Source organism: Fringilla coelebs (assembly GCF_963513975.1).
Source record: "Fringilla coelebs genome assembly, chromosome: 17".
Classification (NCBI taxonomy): Eukaryota; Metazoa; Chordata; class Aves; order Passeriformes; family Fringillidae; genus Fringilla; species Fringilla coelebs.
Genome location: NC_140043.1, coordinates 12,120,603 through 12,141,831, shown reverse-complemented (window position 1 = coordinate 12,141,831; position 21,229 = coordinate 12,120,603). Strand labels below are relative to the sequence as shown.

Below are 21,229 nucleotides of genomic sequence, written 5' to 3'. Positions count from 1 at the left end.
AACTTTGTAAAGGAAGTTGTTAATAAAAAGCACAAGGAAGTCTGATAAGAGAGTGAGTAGAACCCATCCAGGTCACTTAATGTGGGGTTTTTAGATGACATCACTTCAATGCTTTTCCAGGCTGGAATGCTCACAGCAGTTAGTGACTATTTCTATGGCTGAAGGTTAAGAACCACAAAAAGACCTGCAGCACTTTGAAGGGGCTGTGGGGCAAAGTCAAAAATGTCAAAAAACACAGAACCAAGTTCAGAGGCAGAGTAAAGTACATTTTAGGGTGACATTACATGCTCAGAAAGCAGGGTATGAATGGGCTGGTGTTCACATCCTCAGTAATGACTCAAGAGCAGTTGCAGTTTGACTTGTTTTTCCCTTCAATGTATTCTTTGTTTTCTTAAGCTCTGTTTGGCTTTCGTTGTGCCCTCCCTTTTTTCTTTGTTGAGCATCCTTATAAAAAAGCAGGTTAAAAGTAAATATAGAAGTGATCATTTAAAATAGCTCAGCAATGACCACCAGAGAGCTGCAGGGTGGTTTCCAGTGGCAGCCAGCTTCTCCAGGGACACTGCTCTTCCTGTGTCTGCAGTGACCTCCCCAAATTCCCAGAGTAATGGGGTTCCATTGCTGTTAGGGCACATTATTCCCTTTACTTTTTCCTGAATATGCTTTTCTTAATAGCCCACCATTCCCAATTTTATGGCTTGGTTTTATCAATTTCTCACCCTTTTTTTTGCTCTTCCCCACCATTTATAGCTGACACTTTGGATGTCAATGATGTGACAAAGAACAGCCAACAGTGGATGTGGTGGTTTAGCTGGAGAAAAATTCAGGATTCAGTCAAGAAAGAAAGGAAACAATTCCTAATGAAGAATCATGTTCCCTTTTGCCTCTCCTGTGGGATCCAGGTTAGAGCTGCTCCTTCCAGGACTGCTATTTCCCTCCAGATGTGTGACTACGTGTGCAGGCTGTATTTGCATGTGGAGATGAATGAGGCTGATAATAGCAGCACTTAGCAGGAAGTGCCTGTGATGTAACATTTCCTTGATCTAACCTGCTGTTGGTCTTGTGCTGCCTTCCCTGAGCTACCCGGGGTGATCCTCAACAGCATCCAGCAAGACAAAACACGCCTGGCTACACAGGGACAGCAGCACAGGCACGGGGGTTTGCTTTGAGCAAAATCAGCTGCTGGAGAAGCTCAGAGAACTGAGCTTTTTCACACACGTGTTTTCTCTTCTCTGGAGATTTCAGTTGTTCAGTGCCATTATCCTCACCCCTCCTCTCCGAGGGTAAAGCTTTGTGGACAGTGCTGTAAGCACGGGGATCTCCAAACACTTAGAAGGAAATTAAGAGAACAAATCAGGTGCTGCCACACAGGCAGCACTTCCCAGAGAGATACGATGTAGCTGTCAGCAAAGCTGCCCCCGGTTCTGCCTGAGGACACACCCCTGGCCAGAGCAGAGCTGGTACCGCAGCAAAACCAAACCCCAAATTCCACACCAGCCTCGTGGGACAGCTGCTGCCACCTCTGCCTTTCCCCCCTCAAACCCTGATCTTGCCTCCAGCTCCCAAATTCCCAGCTCAGCTCTGAGCAGAGACCAGCTCCCATCAGATGCAGTTTTTGATCTGCACTTGCAATTTTATTGCCATTTCTTCCCATTCTCAGCCCTGCAGCTCAGTGCAGCCAGGGTGATGGATGTCCCTGCTGGGCCATGCATCCAGCTGCTTCTCCTGCAACCAAGAGGAGATGAAGGGAAATGCTGATGTCCACGGAGCCCTGGAGGGAGGTGCCAGAGCTTGTGCAGCCATTACCAACACTTGAATGACCCTTGCTCTCAATTTCCACAGGCCTTGGACACAACAAGGGCATTTCCTTCCTCAGCCAGCAAAGCTCCAGGATCCATCTGATGAAGACATGGCTCTGCAGAAATTCTGGAGACAGAGCTGCAAATTGGGAGACACCAACCCCGGCCAGCAAAGCGCCAGGAAATCTCCAACCAGGAGCTTTTTGCCTTTAGATTTCACATTTTTAGGAAAAGGAGGGGGGAACCCAGCCTGGCTCCTGCTAAGCAGCAGCAGCAGCACACAAAGCAATCGTTATGCCAAGATTTAGCTGTTAAATCCCTCAAGATCTGGTGCTCACAGAGCATAAACAACCTTTGCCTCCCAGGCTGGCTGAGCTGTACCTCCAGGTTTCCCAGCACAGCCACAGAGACCCTCCCATACCCATCCTCTCCCCAGCCCTTCGCTGAGGCTGCCGTGCCAACAAGAAAGCCAGTTGCCATGGCATTTTTTCCCCCTACAGACAGATGTCCATTAAAAACCAAGTCAGCCTCAGGTTTGCTTCACAGAGCAGCTTTCAGTTATTATTACCAGCCTGCAAGGAATTTCCACTGTAGCCCTTCACCTCAGATGTTTCAATGCACTTCAGGATTAATCCCTGGGGATTAGGAGGAAACTACTACAGAGCAGGTAGAGGTATGCTCAAAGGACAAATTTAGGATTATGATTGTGGTTTATGTTTTTGGCAGATGACAATCACATGACTGTGTTTGGAAAGGGTTGAATTTGTTACCTCTGGTGCTCTTTCCCCTGTTCACTGTGCTAAAATCATCAGGCAAATTGGAAGTGAGGTGTGAAACTTTCCCCTCCTCAGGGATGTCTCACCTGGGGCTCAGATCTGGGATTTTGGCTTCAGGAGGAACCAGCCTGTTCTGGACAGGAGCATCATCCAAGGCTCCATCCATGGAGAAGGGAAAGCCCAGGCAGCTTCTGTGAGCAGGGCCAAGCACTTCCAGCAACCACATGGCTCAAGGAGCAATGTCTTCTTCCTTGGCCACATTTTTATTGAAGAATGGAAAATGGGATGAATGGATCCCATGCTCCCCCTCAGCCCATCCTGGGGGCCAAGGGCCTGTTGGAAATGTCCCTTGGGAAAAACAGAGGAGCTTCCTACTGCAGTGCTGGCAGCACATCCCCAGCAGCTCTGCAGGGATGGGTTTGAAGGGAACAGTCAGGTATTTTTATTTGGACTCCAACAGTGCTGAATGTGTGAAAATTAGACACTGAAATTTAACTGTACAGTGGAATTAGTTTTCCTTACTTAGCACTGCAGTGCTGGAAATCCTTGGTGATGTCCAGGGAGGGATCTCCTCTCTCACATCTGGCTCTGAACTTGGCAATGCTTCCACAGCATTCCTTGTTTAAGCTGTAGCACCTGGGAAACCTCAGCCTTCAGAGGTTTTTGAGCCACCATTGCAGCTCAGAGCCCTGCATCCAGGCTCACAGGGAGGTTTCCACTGGAGCCTGGATCTCTGAGGGAGCCAAGTGCCACAATTCCAGCTGCAGGAATGACAGCTCCTCGTGGCTCTGGGAAGCAGCAGGGGCTGAGCACACCCTGGCTGCAGGGTCCTAAGGGAGCACTCCCTTCCAGGCTCTCAGTCACTTCCCAAGGCAACACATTTGGATTTCTCCTCTCAGTTACAGCAAGAACAGCTGCAAATATGATCAAAAATATCTAATCCTCTTAACTGCTTCTGCAGTTTGACTCGATCACTGCAGAGGAAAATGCTGTGATTGCAGAGTGCTGCCTGCATTCCCACGTAAGCCTCGGCTTTTACACCATTGATCGTTCCTCCACATTGATTTTTTGGAAGGAGGAGAAGGTGTTTGGCTCCTTGTGATGAAACTGAGGGGGTTTTTCAGGAAGGGTTGGAGGCCAGGAGCTCCCAAATCCCAGGGCAGCACCAAGAGGTGCTCCTTCACTGAACAAGCAGAATCCAGCTGGGATTTGTTCTTCACCAGAAACCAGAGCATGTTTGAAAGCTGCCAAGGAGAATTGCTTGGGAAAAGTCCTCTTTGCTCCTTGTGCAAGCCCTGCACTTGCAGAGGGAAACTCTTGGCACAGCTGTGCTTGGACAAGACCATCCAGCTTCCCTCCAGCTGCAGCAGCATCCCTGTCTCCTGTGGATAACTGTGGATCACTCCAGCTCACCCATCTCGCTTGGCCACATCTCCCACTCAGCTCCTCCAGCTCTCACAACTGAACTCCACACAGACCATGGATTCCAGCCAACAGCACCAGGAGTTCCTCCAGCCTAAGTTAATTCTGTTGGGCTAAGATTCCCAGTAGTGCAGAGGAATTGTTCTGGGAGATCGAATCCTGATGTAGATGCTGAAAGGATTTATTGTGGGTTTGGTTTAGTTTTACAGAGCTCTGACACACAGCTCATGAAGCTGCTTTGGACCCTCATGCACACCTGTAAGTGGGGGATCTCCCAGCACCCCAAAGAGGAGCCTTTCCCAAGAGGAAACCCACAGGGTTTCCTTCACCTGCTTAAACCCCTCTGCTGTACATGGCAATAGACTCTTCTTCCCCAAAGACTGTCCCACATCAGTGGAGACTGATAAATATCACAAATAACACGTAAAAGAGGGAAGAGGAGACTGGGAGGCAGAAGCCTGTAAATTGTTGTCAAAAGCATCATCTTTGCATGCAGGAGACCAGGGTATGTCCCACACTGACATTGTCCTCCAAGGCCATTGCCACCACATAGGGACACAGAAAACAGGCAAAGAAACCGGCTCATTGCAGTCTGTCTCCAGGAATAATCAGCACAACCAGGATCTCAGGTTGGGAATAAAGCATGTGCTTAACACAGCTCATCCTCACCCACTGCCCTCGGGCCCACAAACCCAGAGAACCTCCCCAACCACCAAATCAGCACATTACTGAACCTGCAAAGACCAAAATCTCAGTTTCCTGGTGAGCTCAGAGCTCAGCTCCCAGCAGCAGCAGCAGAAGCAGCAGCAGCAGAAGCAGCAGCAGCAGAAGCAGCAGCAGCAGAAGCAGCAAAGCTTTCCACAGCTTTCCATCCTCAGCACAGCTCAGGAAACCCTCCCCAAAGAGCCCCCAACTCCCCCAGCTCCAGCTCAGCTCCAGCTCCAGCTCAGCAGCAACCCCCCAGGTGCAGCTTTGGAGGAGCTGTTGGCCCTGAAGAAGGTTCAACAGGGCCCAATTTCCTGGTGGGGAAGTAAACATTGTTCTCCTGGAGGTGTTTGATGTTTTTAACCAGCTTGGGATGGCAGTTTGACTCTCCAGCTCCCTGGGAGAAGGTGGAAGGAAACCATGTGAGTGTGTTGAGGTTTGTTGTCTAACTCAATTAACCAATTACTTCCAGGTCAAGAAGGGGCAAAGCTATAACTGCTCTTGCTGCTATAAATAATGTTTGCTCTGGGGTGGTGCAGGGGCAGGAAGCTGTAGGTGTGGGGTTTTTGCTGGAATGAAAGCAAATATCTCTGATTGCTTCCTGCTCCCAGCAAACCTGTCCCTGTTTTACTGTTGCTCCTTGGATTCTGGGGTGAACCCAAAACCAATTCTTGCCTTGGGAAATGTGTGCAGGAATTCAGGCTGGGAGGAATGCACAAATATGCCTCCTGTGCTGCAACACATCCCAAACACCACTGGCTGTCCTGGTGTGGGATCTCCTTTGGAACAGCTGGATGAGTTTACCTTTAAAACAACTATTAGATCAAAATTCCCATTTATGTAAAAAAAAATGGGGGTAGGAGGTTTTGGGGAAAAGGATGTGAATTTCTCAGAGCTCAAGAGAAAACAGACAAGTTAGTTGGTGCAGATCAAGGCAGGAATTTTCCAATGATCCTTAGGGAATTGGGCTTCAGGGGAAAGGTAAAGGGTGTGGGAGAGCAGAGTAGCCCTTGGAGGGCATGGCCGTGGGGGGCTCCAGCTCGGACAGATGGACACCTGTGGATCTTTGCCTCGAGGGCACTCCGTGTCCACTCTGCTCACAGCACCATGCAAGGTTTTCCTTGGGCACAAGCCAGAGATGTCACCTCACCCAGGACTTTGGCTCCTCTGCAGGATGGTGACATGGAGGGGATTAATTGGTATTAAGGGACAGGTTCTTCCCAAGGGACAAAAAAATGAATGAAACCCTAGAACCAGAAACAGCAATGTCAGGTGTGTCACCCCAAACTGCCAACCCAGCTTTGCCATGGCTCAGGGGGAAGATTCCTGTCATGGAGCAGTGGCAGTGCAGCCCTGGGCCCCAGCTCAGCCCCAGCTGCCCAAAACTTCCCTCCCAAGCAGGGGAGCAGAGCCCTCTGCCCCTGCCTTCCCCCTCCGCCCGGGGAGCCGCCTCTCCCTGCGCTCACTCGGGAGCAGCTGCTGGAGTGAATCATCTCAGCATCCTCAGCCTCTGCCAAGCTCTGCTGGCTGGGACCCCGCTCCAGCTGGGCTTCTCCCTGGCCCTGCAATGGCACAGCCTCTGCTGCAGCCCTGCCCACCTCCTCTCCTGGCAGCTGGGTGCTGTCCCCACAGCAGTGACAGCACAGGCTCCAGCTCACCGTCCTGCCCCTGCTCACAGAATCACTTTGGTGTCCCACTCCCTCCCTGCCAGGAGGTGAAGCAGGGACCTTTTCCAGAGGGAACAGCAGGATCCAGGGAAGTTCCAGCACGTGCTGGCCACCAGCAGTGCTTTGGGGAGAGCAGGTCCCTCATTTCTTGCTCCTGCAGGAACATCTCTCTGTTATTCCATGGAGCCCACGTGGCTGTGTCCTACAGCTCCCTGGGAAACCACCCAGCACAGCCACAAACCCCTGTGCCGTTCAGCTGGGGAAAGGTGTGTTCCTTTCAGGATTTCCAAATTAAAATGTCTATTTCAAGGGTTGTAACCGCAGCAGGAGCTCGGCCAATCTCAGCTGTCCAGTGCTGGCGAGTTTCACGCTGCTGCAGCCTCCTGCTGTGGGGACAGTGAGTCACAGCCAGGGCTGACCTGCTGCTCCACTTGCTGATGTCAAAACTTGACCACAAGCTGAGGTCCCAGTGCCAAAGCTTTTCCCAGGCACTTGTGGGTCTGGATGAGGGGTAAGGAAAAGTCACAGACCAGCCTGAGCTGGGACATTTCCCTTCACCAAAAGTCCCATTTCCTTGTGGGAAGCCTCCCAAGGGAAGGAGCCTGGGGGAGCCCCATGATCTGCAGCAGTGAATTAACACCCAGACACTGCAGGGTCTCTGCTCACCTGGGATGGTTTAAGGAGAAGCTGGAAGGGACTCAAGGACTGAGAGTTATTTGGTTTAACACAAAGCTGCCTACAATTCTTGCTTTTTCTGCACAAGCTGCCCAGAAATAACTGCCCAGCCTTATCTGCTCCTATCAGCTCAGCTGAGCCCAACTTCCCCAGCCAAAAGAAGGCCAAGAGCTCATTTGGACAACTTTGCCTTTGAGTTAAAAACGATCAGACTTCCAAAATAACCTCCTCCCTCCCCTCCAGTGGAACAAACACACAGAAAGAACTGCAGGCTGGTTTAATTTTCCATCACATTTTTTGAAAATGAATTCCAAGATACAGTACAGCATCTTTAGTGTTCTACACAAAGCAAGCCTTCAGCAAAAGGTCAGAGGATCTTAATGGTGTAAAAATATATCTTAAATAAAATAGTTTCTCTAGGAGAGCAAGCCGTGCTGTACATCTCGAGGTCCTTAGAGTCATTTACAGAAGGCAGAGGCCTGGTAGTACAATCCACACACTGGAAAAGTGAGTGTACATTCCTGCTCCAAAGTCAGAAAAGGTCCAAGTTCCAGGTGGTGGGGGCAGATCTCCAAACCCAAGCAGGGGATGCCCAGAGTGCACTACCAGCCCTGTAATTCCAGTGAGGAAGTTCAACTCTCTCTGTCCATGCAGGCAGGAAGTGGATGAGACCCACCCACCTTCCCAGGGTCATTCCAGGGACTGGGACTTGTCCCTTTCAATGGGCCAAAAAAGGAGCAACTTCTAGCAATAAAGGACTGGCTGTTTCATGCCTGTGTTCCAGGCTGGACCTGCTCAGCCAGAGCTGTTTCAGTGTTCCAAACTAAGGTCATGATTGTTCTAACAAGGATCAGGATCATCCTGTGGCCTGGAAAGACAACTGGGGACTCCCCTGCCATTTTTAACAAAAGATCAGCCTTTAAATGCTCTGATTCTGAGCACAACAGCAACCAGGACAGTCGCTTCTCCAGGGACAAACCTCCCACCCCAGAGCATCGAGTCTTAGATTCTAAGTGAAAACCAACAGAAAACCCAAACCAAAGCAGATTTGTGCACAAAATTCCCTTCCAGAACCTGTGTCCCTTTGGGGCAAGTCACACAGGAGCTCTGCCAGCTGAGGTTGTGGATAGTGCCACGTTTTGGTGAGCACAGGAACTGAACCCAGAGCTGCAGCTCCTGGTGAGGACCCAGTGGAGGGGCAGCCCTGGGAATGTGGGAAGAGTCTGGAAAAGGCTGTGCTTGTCCCTCTCCTCACCTGGCTGTGAGGAGAACAGCTCTGGAGCTCACACCAACACTGCCAGAGCAGCTCAGGCAGGGGACACACACACACCCCCCCCTCCTCCAGGAGGGCTGAAACAGTGGGAATGTGTTCCCCAACTCACAGATGATTTGACTTAATTTGTAGAAATACCTATAAAATAACCACATTAAACAGCATCCAGAACACAAAACTTCCACCCTTTCTGCCCCACAGGCAGCACAGCAAGCACTGGCCTCTCAAAGGCCACCTTTAAAATTAAGAGAGATCAGAGGAAAGTCCCTTAAAGCCTTTAAATTCCCAGACCATTGGCCTTCAGGACTTGCCTGGTTTCTTACACCACTAAGATGGTTTATTTTCCACACCTCACTCCTTTTTCTTTCCAAGCTACAGTTCTACTCCTGCACAGGCAGTTCTGCAGTGTCAGGACTGCACATACAAAAAGGAGATGTATATAACCTAATTTACACTCTTTTATTAAATAACTTCTTAATTGAGAATAATTTTAATCCAGGAGAAGAACTGGAGAAGCCTTACACACCGGGCTGAGCCTACTCTACAGCATCCCCACAGGGAATGGGATGTTGGATATGGACACACCCCACACCCCCCCCACCCCAAAACACTCTCCAAGAAAGTCAAATGCATGACAGGAGGGGCTCTGAAAAGGAGGGAAGGCAAAATGGTCACCAAGATCTGCCTAAAAACAGCTAAATAGTGCAGTGAAATGCTTTTAAATACCACAGACACCTCCACTGACTTGCAGCCAGTTTTATGAGCAGCTCTGGAGACAATTTCTAGCTGAGCTTTAGAGAGCTGGGTGTTCCCAGCCCGAGTCCCGAGGTGAGCCTGGCCTGCTGCTGGCACGGCCAGTTCCAGGGTGGGAGCAGAGAATTCCTGTTCTCATTTCCCTCTCTTGCCACGGCCTCTCCTGGAGGAAGGTTTGCCTGTGCCTGCTGTGGAGGAGCTGGCAGAAGATGCCACTGCAATGTTGATTTGTCCTTCCTGAATCTCCTGGCGGGTCTCAGCTGGGAGGTGGTTGATTTTCTGTTGTGTCTCCAGGTAGAACATGACATCCCTCAGCTGCTCCTGGATCTCAGAGATCTGCAGGTCCTTCTGCTCACAGGTTTCCTTCAGCACCCTCTCCTCCTCCTTCAGTTTGTTCTGCAGCAAGGCCTGGTTTGCTCGCAAGCACTTGTTCAGTTCCTGCTCCTCCTTCAGCTCGTTGGAGAGCTTTGCCACTTTGTTGTTCAGCTGGGAACACCTTGCAGAGAGAAGCAGGAGTCAGGACAGTAGCACTGCCCACCCAGACCAAACATCACCTCAGTCTTCTCACTGGATAAGTGACCCTCAGCCCACCAACTCCAGCTGGAATTTGGTTTTCCAGGAAAGATGGGCAAGGGGAGGCAATACAAGCAGTCTCTGAAATCCCCCCAGGTCAGGCAATTCCATCTCATGCCAAAAGCCAACAGCACGGACAACAGGCAGGGTGTGCCTGGGAGATGGAACTGACCTTGGACACACACCTGCAGCTTTTGGAATGGGTGCCAAAAAAGGCACAGAGATTACAAGGGACCCTGAGAGAACTGAGAGCAGTCAGGAGCCTCCTGCCACACTCCAAGACACTCAAAATACCACTTCACTGGGAAGGAAGATGCTCCCACAAGGGCATCAGCCTTGTGATTCACAGGCAGGGCTTCCTGCTCCCACCAACTCTGCCTTTGCCCTGGCAGTTTGCTGGCACCCTCCTCTGCCTGTTTCCCACTCAGGAAGGTGAGCTGCATGGAGCTCAGTGCCTGTGCTCCCTGCTCCAGCCAGGACTGCTGGACAGGCCCTGGGCTGGGAGGAACAGGAACAGTCCCACCCAAGGATTGCATGGATCCACAATTCCCAGGCTTGACATCTTTCCTCCAGGCACTTCCCAAGATGTGTGTTTTCCTCTGTGCTGGGTGATGCCCCTGCTGAGCTGCCTTTCATCCCTTCGGATGCTCCCACCAAGGGCAGAACAGGCTGGCATCTCCCTAAGAGCAGGGAGAGGAAGGATCCCTGAATGCTAAACATGCAGAGCGTGGAAAGGGAGCTCAAGCCCCAAAGCTGGGCTCACTCAGACACTTCCCATTTGTGAACACCTACAGAAATCAGAGCTTTTTATAAAGCAAGCCATATTCTCAGTATTGCAGCTTAAACAGCTCAAAACCCAGGAATAGCAGGAGGTTTTTTTTTCCTTTTTGGATGTCAGTGCACGGTGTTTTAATGGCTGCATGGAACTAAACCTGGCAGTGGTACCCACTTCCTCTCCACTGACTGCTTTTCTTTGAGCAAGTCATTGAGCCGCTGTTCCAGACTGTCACACTTCTCAATGGTCTCTTTAAATTTGGTCTTCATGTTGTTAATCTGTAAAAACAAACACAGGGGCATTTCCAACAGCTCAAAGTCCGCTGCCCTTTCGTCAGGACACTTGGTTTTCCAGAGCTGTTTCCAGACTTTGACCAATTCCTCTCCCCAGGTAAGGAGAGCTTGGAGCCAAGGCTTTGTTCTGGTGAGGACCCCCCGTGTTACCCTTGGATCCCAGACTCCCAAGGAGCCACGTTGCCTGGAAGCTGCTCCCACAGAACAGCAACTCCGGCTGCAGATCCGTGCCAGGCACTGCCAAAAGCTGCAGCAGCTCCTTAACTTCTTCCTGCCTGCATCCAGCATTCCTTTGGCCACTCTCTGGTTCTGGATCCATCAGCAAACTCAGATTTCCACCCCAAGGCTGGGTTTTTGCTCATTTTAAACTAAACCTCCGAGGATGAGTGTAAAGATTAACAGGGGCTGACTCAGCACTGACCCACTGACACCAATATCTCCCAAACACAAACATCCCCTGGCCATGACCTTCCTTTTCCCTCTGCTGCCCCATTCCAGCTGCTGCTCCTGGAGAAAGCCAAGCTCTCCTTCTCCAGGTGTCAAACCTCCAGCAGGAGACTTACAGGAAATTTAGAGTCAGGAATTCTTGTTTGCCTTCTCTTGATGCCTCCAGCACGCTCACAGGCAGTGGGGCAGGAGTTGCATGGAAAATGCTTTCCTGGAGGAGCAGCCTGCACTAATGTCAGTGTCAGCACTCATGGATGCAGAGCAGGTTTGAAGCCTTCCAGTCCTAATCAGGGAATGTTGGTGCTGCTGTTGGTTAAATTGGGGAAGTAGCCTGAGCACTGATAATGGAACACACTGCATGGTGGCACCAATCCAGACAACACTTACATGGAGCAAGTGCCATGGATAAAATTATTGGGATCTTTAAATGTGAAACCACGTCTGGAGCAGGGATGAGAGTGGTTTCATTCTGAAGCTGCTTTGAGGATTGTGTATCCTGGCCACTTGCAAGATTATTTTTGATACATATTTTCCTTTTATAAGGCTCTCCATAAGATTCCTGGGACTGTTCTTTAGGACAAGGTGAATGACCACAATTTCAACAGTCACAATTTCTATTTTTACTCAATTGCAGACACTTAAATGGTTAATTAGAAGTCCTGAAGAAAGTTAAGGACTTAATTCTAAATCCTGACTCACTTTAAACCTGGTTGAAAGGATGTATGTAGAGTGAAAAAGCAGTAGAAATATCCTCCCTGGATTTTTCCTGGTGACATTTTTAAGCAGTCCTGCCTGCAGGATGCTTTATAGGAGGAGACTCTGAACTTTTCCCAAAGGGTGATGGAGGAGAGAGAAGGGATCAAAAAGAAAGGGCAAATCAATATGCATTTGGAGCAGAGAGACAGTTCCACCTTCTGCAGCCGAGCAAATTAAAGTCATATTGTCTCTGCTCCACCAACATTCCCTGGAGATCCGTGTCGGAGAGACGGATGGCTCCGGGATCCTGCAGTACCACGCTGCCTTCCACCACTGCTGCATTTCCCCAGCAGCACATTTAAATCAAGCTGCAATCTTTGTGGCAATCTACCTGCTTCTGCACCACTGAGCAGCAAATTGCTCCCAGGGAGCAGCCAGATAAGGGACAGATCCATCTTGGAGCCAATTTTCCCAGCTGGGAGCGGAGCAGGCTGCGCGAGGCTGCGGCAGGCGGCGCCCAGGCTCAGCCAGAGATCCAGCAGCTCCTTCTTGTCCCACTGAACAGGGCCAGGACCCTTCCCAGAGCCCAGGACAGAGCTCACCTCTTCAGCCGTGTCCTTCTCGATCCGGACAATCTTGTTTTCCCAATAGATCCGCTGGGATTCCAGCTGGCTCGTCAGCAAATAGGAATACTACAACCACAGAGACAGAGCAGTCAGGGTGGCCCTGCTGCTTAAGGAGCCCTAAGGGTTCCAATCCACAATCCATTTCATCAATTTAACAGATGAAATCAGGAGGTTCTGGACACACAGCTCAGCTGCAGAGCCAGCTGATGGCTCTTACCAGTTTGATTTCCCAATCAAGAAATTTTGGGGTTTTTTTGAATTTAAGGAAAGCCTTTACAGCACAACAAGGATCAAGTGAAAGTATCAAACCAAGAATTGTTTAGGGAGACAGATTTTTCATGGAATAGCAATAAATGTCTACAGGAAAATGAAGCACCACCCATCCCTGTCCTAAGAGTCTGAGATTCCAGAGGCTGAAGGGAAGAGTTCCCATCCACAACCCAAACTCCAGTGCAGTAGGATCAATGCACATATCCAGTTTTCCTATAAGAACATTTCTGGGAAAGCACCCTCAGCTCTCTGTAACCAATTACTCCCAATTACTCTTCTCCAACATGTATGACCCATTCCAATGTCTTTTTGGTATCTGAACAAGGATTTATGCCCTACATCCCATCTTTTCCCTTTTGGCTCTGCAAATGAGTCATGAGAGTGTTGAAAAAGGTGATTACTCCTTTTCATCAGGCTAATAAGCATCAAATTAGGCATTCACTAGAGAATTAAACATGCACAGAGCCTTGATCACTCTCAGTAATTTCTGAGTGCCAAAACACTGCCAAATTCATTCTCTCTTGAAATATTTCAATCTCATTAGACAGAGAGATCTTACATGCTTTAAGCAACCACCTCACAGGAAAAAAAGGGTTAAAATTAGCTGGTTTAGCATCTAAGTGTTATTCAGAAAATTCACTGAAAAGCAACCAAATATTTATGTGAGCAACGAGCTGCTCCAGTCTGGTCTCTGTGGGCTGTTCCTCCTCACAAACCCTCGTGTCTAATGCGGCTGAAATCGTGCTGCAGTGGCTGCTCAGTGAAGCAGGCATTTCAAGCTCCTCTCCTTTAGTTAGGAGAAGCTGGGCAACAGGTACAAAAAATAAATAAATCATTATCTGTTCAAGGGAAGGGAACAGAACAGGGCTGGCATCAGACTCTCAGCTCTCTGTGCTCGCCAAGGTGAGCGCACAGCTGTGGATTCCTGCATCCTCGTTCAGTCTGGGAGCTAAAATACCCAAACTGACAGTGTCACACAGATCATGGCTCTGAACCCAAGCCACAGATCCACTAGGAAGGGTCTGGGGAGTGACTCAGACCCACATCTCCCTCCAGTGCTGCCTGTTTGCAGCAGCACAAGCAGCTCTGCTTCAATCACCGGTGACCACAGGACGACACTGCAGCCAGCTCACACTGCGCTGCATCGGCTCTGCAGAGCCAGGGAGAGGCTTAAAAAAAAAAAAAAAGCAAAAAAAAAAAAATAGGCTGTAAACCCATCCTGCTCCTGCCTGGAGACAATTCCAGGCTGGGAGCAGATCTGCTGCCTCAGCTGATGGGATTGAACCGTGGTTGTGGCAGGGTTGGAAACACTTCCACAATGCAGAGTCCAACAAGTGAAAATATTTACCTCTAATTGTAAGGCATCAATTTTCTCCTCCTGGCACATATCCCCCTCACACTCGTACTGAACTAGCTTGCCATCAGTTTTGCTTGCCACTAGCCGATGGACATAATTGTCTGGGGAGAGAAAATCCAACCACGGGCACTCAGATCGAGGAACCCCAATCATGGAGCACAATTAAACCACCCAGACCCTGCCCCTCAGCGAGGCACAAAGCCAACACCACGTGCATTTGTTCTTTAGCAGATTCCTCCCAGCCACCTTATGGGGTATTTGGAAAAAATACCTTATGGGGTACGATAGAAAAGGAGTAACAAACATTCCAGGGACGCTGGACTTTGTGACAGAATCACCTCCTCCCTCCTCCAGCCCCAAGAAGCTGCTGCTAGAGCAGAGATGGCTGGACCCCAAAGTCAGGGATTAGCCCAGACACAACCTCCTCCATGCCCAGCAAGCCGTGCCCCTGCCCAGTCCCTGGGGTGCCCGGGCTCACCGCCGGCGTAGTCCCAGACGCGGTGGTTGGTGAGCTGCATGGCGTACGTGTGCTGCGTCTCCTCAAAGTGCTTGTAGGCGTGGCGGCTCACGTAGCGCCCGCAGCCGATGTGCCCGCAGATCAGACAGATCCACAGGTTCTGCAACACACAGGGCAGCTCTGGGGGGCAGCTCTGGGGGGCAGCAGCACCCCGAGACAGTGTGACCCACTCCCCACTCCTGGCAGTGTTTTCTTTCCCACTCCTCCCCTCAGCTGAAGGCCAAGGAGAAGGGGACCCAGCCTGTCAAAGGCAGTTAAACCCCTGCAGGGGCTGGAAAAATCCCACCCAGATGGGAGAGTGGCCTTGGCTAAGGAAGGAGGGACCTCAGCAAGCTCTGGGTGGCCCTTCCAGTCCTTGCCCTCACCATCAGGCTGGTTTAGCTCCCTGCTGTCACGCTGATCTAAGAACCGCAGAGATCCGTCAGAACAGGAAACCAGTGAGGTGACATCCCTTCCCAGCACTGATGCAACTCAAAAGGAAAGCTGATACCCCCCTGGCTGGTAAAACCAGCCCAAAATCAGCCTGAGAAGAAGCCCCAAAGCAACCCAAGCAGCTGTGCAGTCAGATCTAGGCCAGATCTCACCTTCCACCCACCTACTTACTTCTTGAACTCCACACTCAAAACACTTGTTCTCTTCCACGGGCTCTGGAGTCTGGCAGTACCTGCACACAGGGCACCTGGAGGGCAACAAGAATGTCATAAGACACAGGGAGCAACATCTTCACATTCCAGTCGTTGAAAAGAGAGCCAGAGAGCTCCAGGGAAATGCCTTGTGCAGCTGTATCACCCATGAGCTCACATTCACCCCACCTGAATTAATTCCACACAAAGTTACTGGTTTTAAGCTGGTGACAAAGAACAAAGAACAGTTCTCCCAAAGCCATTTCAGCTGGATTTGGTTTTGGTGCAGTCCAAGGGGTTTACACAGAAGCTACACACTGAGGAAGGGCACTGGAAGTACACACTGCTGGGGACAGCCAAGTGACACTCAGCAAACACCCCTCAGTCCTTAAAACAACCCTGAGGAAATGCTTCAGTCCCACCCCAACCCCAAGGATTCAATCTCAGCTTTCCCAGGAAGAACATCCCATAACTGTACCCTAAAAGCATCAGTAGCAGGAAGATCCAGATCTTTCACCTCTCTTGGAACTCCCTTGGTGCTGCCACAAAGACAGAACACCCCAGACCATAAGGAAGCTGTGCCCAGCCCTGGAACACCAGCAGCTCAGCTCAGGAATGGGATAACTGAGCCTGCCAGGACTGTTTATGTATTTTTCATTAGCTTATGGGTAAGCCCAAGAAATCTTCCAGGGAAGAGACAACTAGGCTGCAGTCAGTTCCCCTTCAAATTCAGTCCCCTGCAGCCTCTGTGGTGACTGAGAAAGGAGAACAGAGGTTTGCCTTTGTCATTTCTTTAGACTGGGAGCATAAGCTCTGCTTAAATTGTACATTCCGTATTTAAGGGCTATTTGGGATCTTGCTCCTGCAATGGCTATGCTCCACTGCCCCAAATTTCCCATGGCTTGGATTTATGGAGCAAAGCAGCCCTTCAGCCTGCCCAGCTCCAAATCTGATTGATCTCACTGAGTTGTTACTCTGCCTTAGGAGTGACAGATCATAGAGAACTACAGTCTCCCTCACATTCCATCAGAGAATCCAGGAATTGGGAAAGCAGAGATGGAGCAGCCCCAGGGAGGATCTGCAGCCTCCTGCTGCAGTGTCTGTGCCTGCCTGAGGTGCAGCAAACCAGCAAAGTGTCCAGAGGAATGGCAAACACACCCAGCTGACACCAGCACTTGGGGGCTCCAGGCACACCAAAATCCCACTCCACAGGGATTTGGGAAGCTGGGAGCACCAAGAGGAAAGGGTCAGTGGCAGCAAGGACAGCTGCTTTAAGGATAGACACCAGTCTAACCCCCTGCCTGCCCAGTGCCATGGAGGGTCTCCCTGTGCCAGGGACACGACATCCCATCACTCACCTGGAACAACAGGAGCCTCCCCTGCCTGATCTACTGAGCCATCTTATCATCCCTTCTTCCCCTGCCTTCCCTTTCCCAGTGTGCCCCTGCACACCTGCTCTTCCTCACCTCCTCTTCCTCCCCTCCCAACATCCAGGTAGGAGAGAAGGCTGCAGGGCTCCCCACAAGGCCCCTGAGCTCCAGGCAGGAGCAGATCCATCTGCAATGCCAAGGAAGGGCCTGGCTGAGCTGCCAAGGCTGAGTGAAGCAGGGCTGTGTGTGCAGCCAGGCCTCTTTAGCCCAGCACTTTTCTCCTGGAGTATTTTGAGATAATCAGCACTCCTCTACAATTCCCCCTGGGATTCATTGTTCAATTACTTTTGGCAGGGAGATTTTTCTCTGGGAGCCTCTTAATGGGAAAAACTGAGCATTAGGACTTGCAGTAATTCCTGCCCCCACAGTGACCAGCAAAGCTTTGTCAGCACAACCCCCAGCACTCCAAGCAGGGCCTCAGAGGTGGAAATAAAGCCCAGGCTCTCACGTGGTGTCCTCCCAGCGCTGCAGGCACTGGCTGTGGAAGCTGTGGTTGCACAGAGTGGTGAGGATCCCGTTCACAGACTCATCCATCCTCTCCAGGCACACGGTGCACTTGGGCAGCTCTGTCAGGTCCATCACAGGCAGGCTGGCCCCCTGCAAGCACCAAGCACAGAGAAACTGCTCAGCACCTTCCCAGCACCAGCAATCAACTCCAGCTTCCCATCACTGCTGGCACCAGGGGTCAAAACCGTGACACAGGAATGCTGTGAGGCCACAATTGCAAAGATAAGAAAGTGATCCCCAGCATTCAAAGGGCTACAGCCAGGGCTGTACCTGCAACCAGCCCCCACTGTGCTCTGTGGATCCCCTAAATTACAACCCAAGGCAGGTTTAGGTCACAGCTGAGGCACAAAGTCCACGGAGTCACCACACAAACTCTTCCAAGGACCCCTGGAATGGGAAATGGAGGTGGGGATGATGTATTCAGACATTTTTGCTGCTTATTCTTAAAAAAATCCTGTTAAATCCTTCTGAAATGCAGGGGAAAAAAACAAACCAAACTTACATCTTCTGACTTGAAGACTTCAGCCCTTTCCACATAGACGAGCTGGCAAACATCCTCCTCGATGGAGTTGAACTGCCGGCCATTGCAGGCCATGTAGAAACTGTCTGCATCAGCCTGGGCACAGAGCAGGGGAGATTGGTTACAAACAGGAAAATCCACCCAAGGGAGAAGAGGAGAAACCTCCCATATCCTCCCTTCTTCCCTGGAACACCAGAGGAGGGGATCCAGCCAGCTCCAGGCACTGCAATTTGGTGCTGGGTTTGGCATCAGCTCTGGAAGACACAAGTGAAGTTCAGGGCAGTGACACCAGGCTGCCATTGCAGCATTCAGCAGGAACTGGGGATTCCCCTTCAGCACCTGCTTTACCCTTTGCTGGCAATTTCAGTGCATTTGCAAAGCAAATTTGGTCTCTGCAAAAATGTAAGAGGCTGCTGTCAGGGACAGGAGCAACAGCTTAACTGTGGGAGAGAATCCATTCACCACTCACAGCCCAGGCACCTTCCAGGGCAAAAGAGGCAGAACTGACCCAAACCCTGCCAAATCCATCATTTCTTTTCCCTCAGGAGCTCCCCAGACCCTTTCTCCACAACCACCAATCAGCTGAATGCCACATTCTCACTCTCCTGCTGATTCCAGGGAGGAGCATAAAGAACCTGGAGATTTGTGTTGCTACCTGCAGGCACAACCATTAGGGGTCAACAGAGCTTCAGGGAATTGCCTGAGAAACAGGAATTTCAGGGTGAACTGAGCAAAAGTTTAGGGATTTGCTGCAAGACTGTTCAGCACTAAAAATCTGCCTGAGTAATTTAATGCAACAGGAGATATAAAACCATCTTTGTAACTACTGCAATTAGCACAAAACTCACACAAATCCTCCATCTGCACAAAGGGCTTGGGGGAATCTCTCAGGTAGAATTCACCTGGGGGAAACCTCTCCCTGAACCCCAAAATAAATCATGTGCAGCTGGGAGGAGAGAATGTCCAAGTGGAAGGGTCCACACAAGAATTAGGGAGGGAATTTAAAGGTGCCCAGTCCAAGGGGCCTGAAGGAGCAAACTGTGTTATCTGGGTACCAATTCACCCCCAGACTCTCAGACTGGGGGGTTCTGTCCTTTCCACACTGGCAGTGGAAATCACCCAGCTCCTCAGAAAAGCAGGAAAAGTCTTTCTTAAAGCACAGGGAGCTCCCCTGGCTGGCTCTTTTCTGTTCAGCACAGCACAAGACTCTGAACAAGCTGAGAGATAGCAGAGAACTCTGTAAATGGATTAATTTTTGAAAAACCTCCTGCCAAAAGAACAGGACAGCCAGAACATGGCATCCACTGCTCCCAGGTGTGGGACTAACCTCAGCAGCCCCAGGAATTCTCTGGGAAGGAGGACAGGGCTGTTTCTCCACGGGTAAGTACAACCCTGGCTCAGGGCTGCCCAGTGAAGCCACCCAAGCCTCCAGATCAGTGACCTGGTGTGACATTCCTGCAGCCAAGCAACGCTGGAAGCATCTTACCTGGGAGCTGAACTTGATGAGCACCATGTACTGGTTTGGGGTGGAGTCTCTGATGATCTTCATGTGCTCAATCACCTCGTAGAAGGAGGCCACAAACTTCATGAGGTCGTGGCTGGTCATGGTGGCGGGGACGGTGAGGATGCAGAGCATGGCACTGCGCCGCACGTCCTCCTTCAGGGACGTCATCTTGCTGGGGACACAGCAGGGACACAGCTGGACACACAGCCACAGCAACTCTGCTGTCAGACTTTCACCCTCTTTTGTCATCAGGAGTGGCCACAAACAGGCATCCTTAAGCTCAGGATGAACCTGAGAGCTCCAGGAATAGTTTGATATCTGTTTTTCTATAAAAACAGCTCAAGTTGGCAAGCCCCAGATGTTCAGCACTATTCCTAGAACAACTGAGCAATGTTTGTTACTATTGCCAATGCCCATTTGGTGGTTCCTGGTCTCCTTTCTTTCAGGGAGACCTGAAATGGGAGTTCTCACACAATTATAGGGGAGTGGTGTGGAATTGAAACCTCTGGAACATAGGATGAGACCTCCATAAATAAACATTTCCCCTGCCTCACAGAGCTCCCAGGCCTGTCACCAAGACTCCTGAGATCACTATTTAATTGTGGGATCCCAAGGCAAGCTGCTTACAAATGTCTTTTTTTTGAATCTGTGATTATCTTGCACTCTCTCACAAGCCCTCAACAGCCCCAGTGTCACACACAGGTGTCACAGGTGCCACCCACAGCCCCAAGCTCCACCATTAACACCAGTCACTCTCTGCATTCCCAGGAGCCAGTCACCCTTCCTGTTTGTCCCTCGGGAGCCACAGCCCCAGGGTGGCCAACTCACCCTCCTATTCCCACCTGAGCTGCCATGAATCACGAATTCTTACTTTGTTTTGTACAGGTGCATAATTCCATGAACGATTTCGACTGAGGGGTTCCCACTGAAGAAGGAAATCTGGTCTGGAAGCTGCTTGGAAGGAGAGTCTGGAGCAGCCTCACACTCCTTGCTTTGATCCTCCTGTTTGGTTTTGTCCTCAGCTGATGCAGCCTCCGAGGATTTTCTTCCCTCCATGGCAGCTTGTGTTTCATCTTTCACAAAGGAAAGTTTCCCCTTTACTGAGGGGAAGGGACCACCAGGATCACCCAGGGCAGCCCCTGGCCCTGCACAGACACCCCAACAATCCCAGCTTGGGAGCTTCGTCCAAACTCTCCTGGAGCTGTGGCAGCCTCGGGGCCGTGCCCAGAACCTTTCCCTGATCTCCCCCCTAACCCCTGGCACAGCCCCAGCGGTCCCCTGGTCCCAGAGCTCGGGGCTGCCCTCGGGAGGAAGCCGCGGATTGGGATGAGGTCAGCGGGCAGCGCCCCCCGGGAATCTCCAGCTCTGCCCCCGCATTCCTGAACTTCCCTGCTCGTTCCCCAAACCGCAGCGCCACCCCGGCCCCGCAAACCCCGCACCGCCCGGGATCCCCCGCTCCTGCCTGGCCGGTGACAGCACCGGGACGCTCTCCCCACCGCGGGGCCGCCGGCGGAGAGCCCAAACCGCCGCCGGTGCCCGCGGCCGGTACCTGCCCGCGGCTGGATGGTCTCGATGATCACGTCGGTCATCTCCCTGCGGCCCAGGTGCTGGTGCAGGATGGCCGCCCGCTCCCCGGGGCCCTTCCCCTCCAGGCAGGCGGGCACGGCGCCGGTGCTCTCCGTTGCCATGCCCGGAGCTGCGGGGACAAAGCAGGCGTTGGGACGGGGCGCCGTGCGCGGAGCCGCGGGACCGGCAGCCCCGGGACGGCCCCCGCCGGCAGCTGCGCGGTGCGGAGCGGGCCCGGCCGCGCTGCCCCGCCCGTGCCCCCGGCGGGGGGAACCCACCGGCCGCGCTGTAGGCGAAGCCCGCGGGCAGCGGGGAGGTCCCGGCCAGCTCCAGCCGGATCACGACCAGGGAAACGCTCATGGGCTCCGCGGGGCCGCCGACCGGGACCGGGACCGGCACCGCTTCCGCCTCCCGCACCTTTCCCCTCTGACCCCGTGACGTCACGGCGCGGTGACGTA

At 51.5% G+C, this 21,229-nt stretch overlaps 1 protein-coding gene across 1 annotated transcript; it reads right to left on the bottom strand.

Annotated features, from left to right (window-relative positions):
- Positions 1-8,949: 8,949 nt before the first annotated feature.
- Positions 8,950-21,190, bottom strand: BRAP (BRCA1 associated protein). Its single transcript, XM_084217022.1, has 12 exons — positions 21,050-21,190; positions 20,755-20,901; positions 20,077-20,278; positions 19,188-19,377; positions 17,684-17,797; positions 17,123-17,271; positions 15,225-15,300; positions 14,583-14,721; positions 14,096-14,205; positions 12,454-12,543; positions 10,590-10,693; positions 8,950-9,563 (listed from the first exon to the last, which is right to left on the bottom strand). The coding sequence occupies exons 1-12, from the start codon at positions 21,129-21,131 to the stop codon at positions 9,203-9,205; spliced, it is 1,764 nt and encodes a 587-aa protein (XP_084073148.1). The 5' UTR covers positions 21,132-21,190; the 3' UTR covers positions 8,950-9,202.
- Between the last annotated feature and the right edge of the window lie 39 nt (positions 21,191-21,229).

Bases quoted from the DNA above. Each gene is read 5' to 3' on its own strand.
- BRAP (XM_084217022.1), bottom strand. From the start codon at position 21,131: ATGAGCGTTTCCCTGGTCGTGATCCGGCTGGAGCTGGCCGGGACCTCC. The intron at 14,722-15,224 runs GTAAGTAGGTGG...TGTGTGTTGCAG, and splicing joins TTGAGTGTGGAGTTCAAGAA to AACCTGTGGATCTGTCTGAT. The intron at 9,564-10,589 runs GTGGGTACCACT...TCTCTCTGCAAG, and splicing joins AAGCAGTCAGTGGAGAGGAA to GTGTTCCCAGCTGAACAACA.